General features: G+C 39.3%; 1 protein-coding gene across 1 annotated transcript in view; it reads right to left on the bottom strand.

The window, feature by feature from the left end:
- Window positions 1–14,571, bottom strand: part of runx2b (RUNX family transcription factor 2b) — a 131,186-nt gene that overhangs the window by 35,592 nt on the left and 81,023 nt on the right. The window contains 2 exon segments of the mRNA XM_077552379.1: window positions 10,757–10,864; window positions 11,039–11,435. Of these exon segments, the coding sequence (XP_077408505.1) occupies window positions 10,757–10,814 (58 nt within the window). The 5' untranslated portion in view covers window positions 10,815–10,864; window positions 11,039–11,435.

The raw sequence follows: 14,571 nt of genomic DNA, 5'->3' as shown, positions 1-14,571 counted from the left end.
TTTATAGTTCATACAACCAAGGGGAGGTAGGCAATAATTTTTTTTTTGCGTAATTAATCGCATGACTTCAATAGTTAAATCTGTTCTAAATGTACAATAAAATGTACAATAAAATTTTGGTCTACGTTTTCATACTCTTGTTATAAAAGTGGATAAAAAAACTAATATAAAATATGGCATTGATACAGTAATTTCACAATAATTCATAAAATCAAGTTAAAATTGAAAAGATGTACTGTACTGTAAAAAAAAAAGTGGGATATTGATTTGTGTTGAGGTCATTTTTCTGCCACTAGATGGCATAATTGCATCTGTAAGACGCGGATGACAGCTCAGCGCATTTTTCTTTTTATATTAAGAGCTATCTAATCTTTTGAAATGAAGTAACTCGTGAAATACATTTTTTAAATTGTAAAATACAATTTGACCCCAGTCTCCACAAATATATGCATTATTATTACATTTATTACTAATAAATTTTGATGTGCGCATGTCTGCTGCATTGCGACTGGAATTCCCCCAGGACAGGTTTTCCAAGTAAGGGGCGGTCATTAATCGTGCGTTAAAAAAAATTTGTGGCGTTAAAGGAACTTCAAATTAACTCAAAATTAATGCACTAACTTTGACACAGCTAGTAAATACATTTGACGTCCCTTAATAAACTTCCATACAAAAACCGTCATGGACATTTAAAACAATAAACTCCGTTGTAACACAGCAAACGCAGTAAAAGCGCGCATATGGTGACTCTGCAGTTTTACTACTGCTAACCAAATTTAGACACTCTTAAACTATCAAACAAGCGTAAAACGTGACGGTTATATTACGTTGAAGACAGCAAAATGCTAAACACGCTAAAACAATAACTTTGACAATAAGTAACGACGCAGTCTGGTAGTTTCCTGAAAGCGGAAGCGCTCGGCGACCGACCCACACAACCTTAAAAGGAAAAGCAGTGGGCGTCGCCGTGAGGGGCGCGTTTGATCCGTTAGCGTATGTCGCGGGCCGGGCGGGTAATTTGAGCAAAATGTGTTATTAAAGACACCCGACACCCTCGGCTGCACGTGCACCATTGTTCACACCAACCTTTTCTTTTCGGTGGCGTCTGCTCCACGCTAGCCGGCCCTCATGGTATGCACATGCAAAGGCGCAGGGACGGGGGCGGTAAAAAAAAAAGAAAAGAAAAGAGAGGAGCGTAGGGGGGGGGGGGGGGTGGATTGTTTCCAGGTGGCAGTTTGAGTGAGAGCATTAATCAAGCAGACAGATCTTCCTGTCATGGACACCTGAAGTGCACGTGCGATGGCTACACCTGCGCACCGACTGCTGGTCTTAACAAGCATGTGTTTTACCCCCGCTACATCATGGTTCGAGTTTTACCGTCTGTATACAGAAACGGTGAAGATGAAAGCCAAACAAATGTGTTGCTTTGTTTTGAGTCAAGTTTAGCACTAGCTAGAATAACGACACGGATGGATTTAACCCTGGAGAACCCAAGAACCCTTTTCTTCTTTGGAAAATATGAATTATACATTAAATAACTGCTATAAGTTCATTGAACACCAAAATATGTTTTTTCAATTTTAACCCTTGATTTTTGAAATAGCTCAGAGTTGCTAATTTATCAAAATATAAATATAAAACATACTCCTAGGCATTCTGCAACATGATATGAAATAGATTAACAAAAAAAAAAAATGTTACCATCTGATGGTTTGCTGAGTTTGGATTGATTTCCAGCTCAACAAAACAGCATGTTGTCAGCCATCTTGTCACCACCACTCTGGCTCATGTAAGTGCAATATTCATCCACTAGATGGCCCCATGCAGGGGTCAGAAGTGGTACTCTGGACTTTTCAAGTTAAAATTGTAAAAAAAAAAAAAAAGGTCTTTGTTATTTGAGTAGCAGAATTTATAGGGGACAAATTTCACACCGTGGGTTCTCCAGGGTTAAAATTCAAAGACTTCAATCCACTTTTCGTCCCCGACACCTCCCGTGTTTCCTCAGCTAAAGAGTGGAAATTACCTCCAAAGACGGCTAACATCCCACCTATGTCGCTCCTTTCATGACCCGCCGCTAAGTAAGTTTACATCGGAGGGGATGCCGCATTCCTGCCGGGCTAAACCAACAACGGTGGAAGGCTGACCTCTTCCCTCCCTTGCGGCGCCGAACAGGTAAGGCCTTGTGCGTCACCCGCTCGCGCTCACATCATTACGGGCCCAAAAACAAACATCCACGGGGCTGCGCGCGCTTTTATACGCCCTCGTCGGGAGGTGGGAAGGGACTTTTGGAAAAAGTGTAAAGGGGTGTTGGACTGGGTTATACTTGCATAAACCATTTTTTGGACTGGTCTTCCTTGCATACATTTTTAACCCTGGAGAACCCACGGGGTCAAATTTGGCCCCTATAAATTCTGCTACTCAAATAAGACTTTTTTTTTTTTTTTACAAATTTAACTTCAAAAGTCCAGAGTGCCACTTCTGACCCCTGCATGGGGCCATCTAGTGGATGAATATTGAACTTACATGAGCCAGAGTGGTGGTGACAAGATGGCTGGCAACATGCTGTTTTGTTGAGCTGGAAATCAATCCAAACAAAATCATCTTCTTAGCAAACCATCAGATGGTAAAATTGTGTTTTTTTTTGTTAATCTATTTCATATCATGTTGCAGAATGCCTAGGAGTATGTTTTATATATATATATATATATATTGATAAATTAGCAACTCTGAGCTAGTTCAAAAAACAAGGGTTAAAATTGAAAAAACAATATATTTTGGTGTTCAGTGAATTTATAGCAGTCATTAAATGTATAATTCATAATTTTCCAAAGAAGAAAAGGGTTCTTGGGTTCTCCAGGATTAAATATCCAATAGCATTGTTTACAAGTGAATTCACATCTTCAGTGTAAAGTGGCTCCTCGGGTTTTTTGTTTATAATCCACCCAGCTTGATTGACAGTAACTAAACCAGAGAGAAAAATGACAATAGCACACCTGGTGCGAAATGCGGCGAGTACAGACGGTAGGAAAGCGCCCGAGTTGGATGAAAACACTTTTGATTTATGAACTTGATTAGAAAGCAGGTGAGGACAGATCACGCCCTTTCGGCGGTGTCGACGGTTTGACGCAACAGCAAGGCTGCATGGTTCATGTAACCTTTTTTTTTTTTTTTGCGAGAAAGAAAAAAACCTGAATGGAATCTGATATAGTCAGACAGATTGGAATGAAGTCTCTTTCAAGTGTGGATTGAAAAAAAATGTTTTGACAAACCTTGGATAATTAATTTAAGAAACAACTATGATGTGAAGATGAGAGTCAACAAAGTCATTATTATAATTTTTTTGGAAACATATGCTCTTAATGCCGTCTGCTTTCAAGTATTACCAACAAACTAATTGATATCTCTTTTGTTTCTGTCTGGCTTATTTTGTTTTATTTATTTAGTCACATTTTTAACGAGTATCTCTCTCTATTTGCCAGAACTGTCTTTTAACTCATTCACTGCCATAGATGTCGAAAATTCATTTAAACTATTTCTAGTAGTTTAACATTTTTTCCACTTTTGTTAACAAGAGTATGAAAACCTAGATTTTTTTTGTTTACTGTACATTTTAAAAATATATAAAATTTGTGATTAATCGTGGGTTAACTATTGAAGTCATGCGATTAATTACAAAAAATAAAAAATTGCATTAAAAATTAGGGGCGTCAGGTGATTCAAATTTTTAAATCGGAATTAATTGCATGACTACACTAGTTAACTCACGATTAATCACACATTTTCTATTTGTTCTAAATGTACAATAAAAAAAAATCTAGGTTTTCATCTTCTAGTTAACAAAAGTGGGAAAAAATGTTATAGAAAAACTAATAGAAATAGATCAAATGAATTTTTGACGTCTATAGCCGTCAATGGCAGTGAATGAGTTAATCGCGTACCCCCTGTTCAGAAAATCGACTTTATATTGGAGACTAAAGTCAACCAAAGTTGTTTTGTTTTGTTTTGACGGACCATGCGTTGGCAAGCTCTTCATCATATATCCACAAAATCGCCCTGGCCCATTTTTGGGGTGTAGGCCTATAGCTAGCTAGTTAGCTAAAGTGCATCACAAGGCATCGTTTTTGTCATGCTCACTTGAGTACTATAGTTCTCAGTCTTCGTACAAACACGAATAATTTTTGGGGGCAACAAATCTCTGAATCTTCAACTTTAACGTGTGTTTAGTATCAAGATTCTTTTTAAAGACTTTTTGTTCTCTCGTTCAACATCAAAAGCAGCTGCCATCCGAGAGCTAAACTGTTGTCCCCGTTTTACCGGAATCACGTGTTTGTATTTGAACATGAGAACAACACCAGGCCACTCATTACCACACCTTTTTCACACAGCTATAAACACTACAACAACACAAAGCCGTTAATTGTCCGTACGGCCAAAACAGTATCGCAAACACACGCCCTGATTAGCCTGCGGGATTTACACGGGGGATTATAATCCGCGTGGCTAACAGGCGCTAATAGCTTGTGCAGATACACGTGCACTATTTGTGAATTCCAATGACACGCCGGTGGGGCCGAAGAGGGCTTCCATTGAGGACGAGTCAAGAGCACAGTAGCTGCCTCTGAAGCTAAGCTGTCTTCCAAATTACCTTTTAATGAGTGCGTCTCTGCTGGACTTTTAAGATGTCACAGGCTTGTGGTTAGCATGAAAAGCCGTTTGAGCATTTATTCAATAGCCTTGATGGTCGTTCTAAGGTCTATATGCGCTATGTCGTCACTAGTAAGAACATTTGAAGAAAAACTGTCTTACCAGAGATGTACCCCCCCACCCCCATTATTAATTAACTTATTCACTGCCATTGACGGCTATAGACGTCAAAAATTAATTTGAGCTATTTCTATTAGTTTAACATTCCCCCCCCCACTTTTGTTAACAATAGTATGAAAACCTAGAATTTTTTAAATTGTATTACAGCAGATATAACATTTGTGATTAATCTAGTGAAGTCATGCGATTAATTACGATAAAAAATTTTAATTGCCTGACGCCCCTAATTTCTAATAATCTTTTCTTTATAAAAAAAAAAGAAAAAAAGATTTTTGAAAAAAAATACTACACTTATTTTTATTTTTTATTTTACAAAAAAGAAGATCATTAAAAATTAGGGGCGTCAGGCAATTAATTTTTTTAATCATAATTAATCGCATGAATTTTATTATATATATATATATATATATATATATATATAATTAGGTTTAAAATTGCAAAATTAGCTCTCAAACGCTGTGAATCAAATACCACATGCACCGCTACAACCTGGAAAAATTATGCTTCTTCATCCATGTTTAAACCGCAAAAAAAATACCTGCTGAAAGCTTCTGGTGGCTAGAATGTAAAGCACCGGGACAACGAGGCGCTCTAGTGGCTACGTCAGCATGAAGCCCGTGTCACCTTGGCCTTTTTGTTATTTTAATCCTCACTCTCCTGCCTTTTTTTTTTTTTAAATCCTCACTCTCCTGCCTTCTCTTCATAACAAGCACACACTCGTGGCCAACAATAAGGCATTCTAAAGCGGCCATTTGCGGGTTTGCATGTTGCAATCGTGCCATATAACAGCTAACCTGAATGAAGGCAGTCAAGTCGGGGAGAGCTGACATATCGCTGGGCCCCATTTTAGCCAGGGGCTAAAAAAAAATATATATATATATATATATATATATATATATATATATATATATATATATATATTGCAACGCTTTATTGTCTACAAGTAACAGAAGCCATCACATGCAAGTTTTTCGCCTTTAGATACTCAGTTTTTCTATCTTGATCCTGTTGAGTTAGGAAAGTCCTTGCGAGGATAATTTCCCCCATGACTTAATTATCTATTTGTAATTAATGTTTTAATAGGGCCATTATGTGTACAGCAGACGGGCTGGCGCTTGAGTGGCCGCCACATGAATGGAGGACTTTTCTGTCGCCTGCGCCAAGCCAAAAAATGTATTTCGGGCAATTAAACGCGAATGCAACGCCAAGACAAATCTTCATGGTGATGGGAACATTTCGCCAGCATCGTCTTTCTGCTGGAATGCGCCGGCAGCACAAATTAAAAGTGTCCGTGACGGCAGCAATGTGGCGCTATGGCAAACAAAACAAAGATTCTTGCGACTTGCGTAGTTGGGCAAAAAAGAAAAACAAAAAAAGGAAAAAAGGCTGACGCCACACACATGCACAGAAAAAAAACTCTTCCCTCAAAAAACGGTCCAGCGGGAACAAGTTGAGAAAACATCGCGGACGTCTCGGATCTCACACGCGGGATTTAAATTGACTGATGATGGAAAAGATGATTAATCCTTAGTGCTCTCAAAATATACATTGTAATTTACATGTCCAATGTTAGCTAAGTCCGAGCTTCTCAAATTGGGCTCCGCCATACTTAAGGGGTTCAAGTAATAATTTGCAATACATCATGGTGTCGTACCATTTTAAAAACTGCAAAATTCAATATGGGGAACGCTGGCCAATAAAACAATCATCCTAAACCAAATACTCGTCTCTGCCTAACATTGGGCCAATTAAAAGCTTTGATTTGATTAGGACGTATCATAAATTCAATTAGATTCTGACAGTATGATAACCATGAACATAAATATTGCAGTTTAAAAATTACAACTATAAAATGACTTCTTCTTTTCTTTATATATATATATATATATATATATATGGGTAAATAACAACTTATTTTTATTTCATTTCATTTAAAAAAAAATATAGATACAATATTTAGTAACATGTGTAACATGTTAAGTTTAAAACTATATATATATATATATATAGTAAGTCATAGCCGAAAGGAAAAGAACACTGGTGAGCTATGCATGTTGTCCTTGGGGCAAACTAGTACCCACTGGCACCATTTTTTTTTTTTTTTTTTTTAAATTAGGACAATGCACATTAATCAGAGCGAAAAGACATCCGTGTTTGCTGTATCCCATCTTGCTCCGTCCCTCCTCCTCCACCGTCATTTCACGCCGAGGACAAAAAAAGTTAATCGTAGACAATTAACTTCAAGGAGGCGGTGCATTTACTCAATTGTGCAAGCAGCTAATGATATTGTGTGCTTGGATTAGCCGTGTGACAACTGGTGAAAGGCAGAATTAGCGGTCATTGAAATCTTGACTTTTTTACAAACCACTGTAAACCGTCAAACCGGTAATCGGATAAAGTCAGGATTTCAATTTTTTTTTAATATAGAACAAAAAAACTTATCACACCAATAACGTCATATTTATTGACTTGAATGTTTTTTGATGTACAGTCCTATTTTTCAAGAGTAAAATGTGTATGCTCGGGAACATTAGAGGTGTGAATTGCGTCGTACCTGGCGATTCGATTCATATCACAATTCGATTCGATTAATCCCGATAGAAATCTATAAATTGATTATTGCGATTTTTTTAAACTCCAATTTAGAAAATACTAATCAGTAAACTTGTACATGTACACTGTAAGATTTGTATGAAAATTTTTGAACAGCACTGAAAATCAAATATTATGGTTTAATGTTTCATTAATAAAACATTCTTCCATGCTTAATGTGTAAATCCTAACCCTAAGTAAGACATTTTGTTGAATATTCCCATAAAAAAATTGATGTTTAAAAATCGATTCGGCCGCATATTGAATCGATTCGAGAATTGCACGCTGTAATATCGCGATATATTGCTGAATCGATTTTTTCTAACACCCCTTGACAATATAGTCCTTTTTTTTTTATTATTATGGAAAAATACAACTTTATTCTTATAACATAACTTCTTTCCACTAAAATATTCATTTGTTTTCGTACGAGTTTGACCTTGAAAATCTTTAAAGCCTATGACATTTACATACACAAAACGTTTAATTATTGATAGGATCATGGATAATGATTATTATTATTATTATTTTTTGTTTTGTTTGGAACACCAATCCTATTCCTACCCCCCTTCCCCGTGATACATAATACTTGTTTTTATTTTCAAATTACAAACACAGCCCGACACTCTGGTGGTCCCAGGGACATTTCGTGGCGGCGCTGACAGATTTACGAGCCAGATGATCGTAAAACGGCGCCGGAGGCGACATCAATCAGCAGGACGCCGTGAGAATCAATAGGCGGATCGTCCGTCCGTCCTGAATCGCACCCGCCGCCGCCTCCGTCCTTCCCCCATCGCACCTGAGCATCATCCTGCTTTCAATTTCCTGCCGCGCTCGCTCCCCGCGGGTGCGAGGTTAACGCGGTAATAGGCGGCGGTGATTGGTGGAAGACGCTGGAGCGCATTAAGAAGCCGACGCTGCTTCTGTGGAGAGGCCCGCAGCAGATGTGTGCGGCGAGTCGGGAGACTTCTGACAAACATCTTGGAGATATTTGATTTGGACTCGGCTGCTCGGGATACGCAGCGAGCAGAGACGCCGGGCTTGTAAATGTTTGTTTAAAATGTGAGCGCTCGTGCAGTATTTATTTGCCCGATCGAGTTGGTTGTCTCGAGACGCCGCCGCAATGCGCAAAGGCCAGAACAACAACAACAAAAGACAACATCTACTACGAAAACAAGAAAATGATTACGTGTAAACTCTTTCACTGCCAGGCCTCCTGGATGTCAGAGTTATTCGATAGTGATAGACCGATTATTGGCCAGGCCGATTATCATGGCCGATATTTGGCCTTTGGAAGCCGGCGAGTAAGCGATCAATGAAAAAGATGTTAAATTGTCAGCTGAGGATGCACTTTTATTTATTTTCTGGACTTATCACACAATAAACAAAATAATGAGTGAAAGATTAAAATGTCAATGAAAACTTCATTTACAGTAGAAAACTTTTGGGAACAATTGGAACAATTTATTTACTGTCATTTTCATTTAACAGCTTAGCCTGAAAACTCCCTGTATTTTTTGGGGTATAATTTTTAAACAAAGATGTCCATTTTCTAAGATAAAAAAAAAAAGATTGCTGGTTAGCAAATATGTTCTTGAAGGCATTTAAATAAAGTTGTATTCTTCAAAATTTTACGTAAATATTTGCAAACCAGTATCGGCTCCAAATATCCGCTTTCTCAATATTGGCCATGAAAAAAAAGCATTGGTTTATCATTAATATTTGACATCTATGGCAGTCAAAGGCAGTGAAAGAAATAACAATGGATCCCAATCTTTCCAAATGAACTCTAAAATTAGATAACCATCCACATATTTCCATTATACAAGATGGAAAAAGGCCACAACAACAGGCCATAAAATTAATTCCAAATTAATTCAGAAATGAGCGGTCTTTGGATGCATAATCATCACATTGCTTTCTGTTTCATAAGCAAACCCCAACGGCTCAAACAAACAAAACTATTTGCACTACCGAGTTGGTTGTGCTGAGGCGCCACAACAGCAAAAAAAAAATTAAAAAAAAATAAAAAAAATTCACACAGGTCTGAAAATCATTAAGCTACTGTTTAAAGCGCATTCTAATCTTTCCAAAATGAAGCTGGGGGACTTTCCATGAATTTGCACAGCATTGACGTTTCATGTTGAGCTCTTTGTGTCAAGACGCCGCCAACAGGCGAAAAGACCACAAGAAAAAGGGGCACCGTAAATTACAGCGCGCAGAAGACTGGGAAAAAAAAAAATGAAGATAATAAGTGATCAGCAATCTCTCTGAATCAAGTTTGGGGATTTAGAATGCAACCGCCACAAAGCAAAAAAAGACCACAACAGCAACGACATCAGCATGTAAAAGCTATTTTATGCACATATATAATTACCACCTTTGGGTCTCTTACGCCTTTTAGTAGTTTTGCTTTGAACAAACTCGTGTGTTTTTAACTTGAATAGTCCCGTCGCTCCTGCACTGTTTTAAGGTGCACGTGTCCTTAAATTGACCATTTCATCAAGTTTCACACATTTTTGAGAGGGACCTCTGTTGTGTTAAATTGGACAAATCCATTCATATTGCATGCTGCCAAAATGTGCTTCCTGAAAATCCAGGTATGTCTCGCAAAAAGTCTTTAAAAAAATATATATATATTTTAGAGGTAGAAGCTTCGATTGGTTACTGCACTGCAAATTGGAATGTCATCATTTTGTCTGCTTTGAATGTTGCATTGTGTACAAATCAGTTCAGTCTCGGGAATAAATGCTAATTTGTCCGCCGCATGTCACACAAGCAAAGTGTAAATAAATAAACGCCTCTTCTGTGTTAAATTAGATTTGCAGGCTGAATACAGTACAAAGCAAAAGAAAGGCATGCAAATGGGACGACAGTCTCCTTTTTCATGCTTTGACTTTTGTATTAGGTGCCAAAATGTGGTTCCTGAAACTCAAGCTATGTCGCCTAAAAAGGACTCCGACACTGCGATGGAAATGAAAACTCCGAGAGGAAGATTAAAGGCTAAAAAAAAGCAAATTAAAGGCTATTAAATGAGAACATCACAATTATGTTACAGTTTTGACTCGCTGCAGTAACAACAAATCAACAAATCAACAAATCAAGCAACAAATCCTTAAAATTTTGAACATTCGCCTGGTTCCGAAAAGTTGAATCTGCCCACAACACATCTGAACGCTCTCCTCGAGATGAGAACGCTTTTGGCGTGTGCGACGCAAAACAGGTTGACCGCAGTTCGTGTTGGTCATCCAGGATGCTCGACCGACTCCCTCACATCCGCAACACCTGACCCGGAGACCCCCCCGAAGACCCCCAGCTAAGGAACCAAAGCGCTACTCACCCCAGAAGAAGTTCTGCTGGCATGGTGTGACGGTGCTGAAGAGGCTGTTTGACGCCATGCCGGCATCAGCTCTCGCTGCTCGGCGGTTTCCGTGACCCTTGACACGTCCTAAACCATGTCACCAGGGGGGGGAGGAGGAGGAGGACTGGGGTGAAAAAATAAATTGGGGAAGCCGCGAGACATGCGTTTACGTATCAACTATTCGGATGACCACAAGGAAGAAGCCGGCGTTGGTTTTTATGGCGGAGGGAAAAAAAATTTCAGACGATGCGGCGTACTTACTCGCTTAGCGCCGTCCTTGTGACTGGTGCTGCTGGCCCGCGACCATTAACCATTGACGCTCCGGACACGCCAAGCCCGGAGCCGCGCGTCTGTGGTTCTGTGGTTGTTTTGGAGGAGCACCTCGCGCAAAAACCCCAAAACGGCACCAGCGGCTTTAAAAAGTGCTTTTCCTGCCCTCCACGCGCCGTCACTGGAGAGCCTCACTCACGTGCCCCCGCGACGTCACCGCGGCGGTGGGCCGGACCCTCGTTGTGGTTTCCCTCTCTCCTCCCTTGCCTCCTCCTCCTCCTCCTCGTGTGGCGCTGCTTCCAGGCTGCGGGCTCGAGCGCGCCCATCTCCCACATGTCAGGAGGCTCCGCTTCGGTTTTCTCGCTGCGCACGGAGCGAAAGTAAGACTCTGTAAGCAGAGGTGGTGAAAAACTAAAAAGGGGCGTGTCCCTCGTGAGGAGCTGGTTCCCAGGGGGGTGAAGTTGCTCCGTCGCGTCCCAAATTCAGAATGACTTTCAATTTCTGCAATCTGGCCAGCCGCGGGTGTGCGTTTGAGCAGCCGCGGCAGGTGCGCGCGGAAGCCGCCGCGGGAATGTGTGGTGGAATGAAGGCGAGAAAGTCGGTTCGAGTCGCTGACTTGCCGGTGACTCAGCAGAAGAAGCCAAAAGGGGAAGGACTTGATGCCAGGGGCGAAATATACAGTTACAGGGGTTTTCCAAATTCATTTGACTTTCGCATTAAAATTAACTTAAATTGTGAAATTCTATACAAAGATTTAAGTAACTAAGTTCAATGTTTGGGCTGGCCGAAATGCTTAATAATAATAATAATAATAATAAATAAAAAAAACTGCCCCCCCACAAAAAACAATTTTCCATCTGCTTTGCTAAGAGAAAACACAAAGATAATGATATTATTCAAAAGAAGTTATGCATTGTTTTCTCTCTTCTGGCATTTTATTTATTCAGACAGATTTGCCTCACTGTTCTAAGGCTGGAATCTGATCTCAGACCCAACTGTGTGAAGTAGGCATGGGCCAGTGTGAAAGCTGTAATTTTTTTTTATTAAAAACATAATGGTTTCATAGTATTGCAATTAAAATAATTTGGGGGAAAAATGTTGGGTATAAAATTTTTTTCCTTTATGCGTGTACCGTAGCCACATTAGTAAACGTTTCTTCACTCATTCTCCAATCCACATATCCAAGAAAATTAATAATCCAAATGTAGTACAATAGTAAAGTACTTATTTCTCAGAAAAAATTAGTAGCTACTTCTCTGCTTCATGAAGTAACATCGGAGCAGAAACCAACTGATGTTAACTATGCTACTTAGCTAGTTCTCTTCCCAGTAGCGAGTCTATAGAATTGATATAATCGACTATTGGCAAGCTAACTCATGTAGCTGGTGTTCACTTCATGACAGTTTACAGGTTTTAATATATTAGCGTTACCTTGAATTTCTCAAAGTGTGGCACTCTGGTACAAAAAAAGAAAATAAAAAAGTAAAAAGTTAGCCATACTAGTTAGCTACTTTTCTGGTAGAGCGTCAATCCCCAATTGCCAATTGTAGACAAGCTAACTCCTCTAGCTGGTTGCAAATGTTCACTTCAAGGCAGCTTTATAGTAATAAATTACCCTTACCTTGCATTTCTCAAAGAGTGGTGACGGGTGGCACTCTTGTAAAAATAAAAATAAAAATGTTAGCCATGCTAGTTTGCTAGCTACCTTCCTGGTAGCAAATCTATAGAATGTATATTACCAATTGTAGACAAGCTAACTCTTGTAGCTTGTAGCTAACTCTTGTAGCTGGTCGCAAATGTTTACTTCGAGACAGATTTATATTCATGTTAGCTTGAATTTGTCAGAGTGATGGGTGGCATACTCAAAAACACCTCATACTTACTTAAAACCAAAAACCTGTCTTAAATTCTGCCCTCCAAACAAACATTAAAAACAATGGGGTGTGACTTACGAATGTATAAAAGAGAAGCTGAAAGAAGTCATCTTGGAACAAGCACTATTAGATATCACGTAAGTCATTTTACCTTTTTTCTCACGTGAAAAAGTTTTCCTGAAAAATAAGAGCTCATGTCTCATATACATTTTTTAGATGGAAAACCTAAATGCTTTCAAAATGAATTCACGTCACTGTTCCAATACTTTTGGAGGGCCACCGACTGATATTTGTATTTTTATACAGATCTCCTACAGGTATCAGGTTTTATGATGAGGTTTGTTCCATTATCAAGTATTTAAATCCCCTGCTTAAATCAATAAAGTCCATATTTATGAGCTATGAAATCTTATATAGTTATTTGTATAATTGATGTCGGTGGGGGCCCAATTAGTCGTGATTAAACACAGTTTAATAGCCTCCATGTGTGTGTGTTTTAGGACAATAAAGTATAATGAGGTTAAATCCGAGCCGCCCAGCAATTCCTCACGTCCTCGCCACTTACCGTATTTCTGCGCCGTGAAGAATTTACCTTGGCGCGGGGCGCTCGGTAAATATTTGCCGTCTAAAACAAGAACATGCCTCCCGGGTCACAGCACCAGCTCGGGATTGGCCCTCGCCATGCGGTTGTTGGCAGCAGGTAAACACGCCCCGGGCATCGACCAGACGCACGCCGGCTATTTCCACTCTGAGATTTAATGCGTGGTGTCAGCCGTGGCGTTTACCTTTCCCGCTAAAAATATCCCCGCTGTATTTTCTGGATATTTGGAAACGTTAGCCTTTCGAATAACAACTTTTAGCGCCGCGCGCCAACGAGATCGGATGCCCCGCTGTCAGAAGCGTTAAAGGTGCGGGATGGACGAGCGCGGCAAATTACCAGCAATCTGACGGGAGGGTAATTTGGACGTCACGACCCAGCCTAAAAGACGGAATGAAAAATAAATCAGAAAAGCTGACTGGTGTGGCAGGAAACATCCTGAGTGGCACACGCAAAGCTGTTAATATTTAGTTAGCTTGATTGCGTGTGCAGGGGTTGTCTTGAGATACGAGTTTAATATGTTCCATGACCACTCGTAGCTCAAATTTTATATGTATAGTTTAATGAGGAAAAATAGCACACCGTAATATTGTACTTTTGAAAAACATATAGTAATGACATCAATAAAAATAAAAATTAGTGGTGTCAAAATGTCTGTGTTAATTTTGAGTTAATTTAAAATTCCTTTAATGCCACGAATATTATAAAATTTAATTGTATGACCGCCCCTTGGAAAGCCTGTGCCAGTCGCAACGCAGCAGACACGTCCATGTCAAAATGTAACAGTAATAAATGTAATAATAATGCATCTATTTGTGGAGACTGGGGTCAAGTTGTATTTTACAATTTTAAAAATGTGCAGAATTTCACAAGTTACTTCATGTTAAAGATTAGATAAAATGCACTGAGCCGTCACCAATGTCTTACAAATGCAATTATGCCATCTAGTGGCAGAAATATGACCCCGACACAAATCAAGATCACACTTTTTTTTACAGTACAGTACATCTTTTTAATTTAAACTAAATTCGAGGAATTATTATGAAATTACT

Source organism: Vanacampus margaritifer, chromosome 19 (genome assembly GCF_051991255.1).
Source record: "Vanacampus margaritifer isolate UIUO_Vmar chromosome 19, RoL_Vmar_1.0, whole genome shotgun sequence".
Classification (NCBI taxonomy): domain Eukaryota; kingdom Metazoa; phylum Chordata; class Actinopteri; order Syngnathiformes; family Syngnathidae; genus Vanacampus; species Vanacampus margaritifer.
This window is presented reverse-complemented; position numbering and strand designations above follow the sequence as displayed.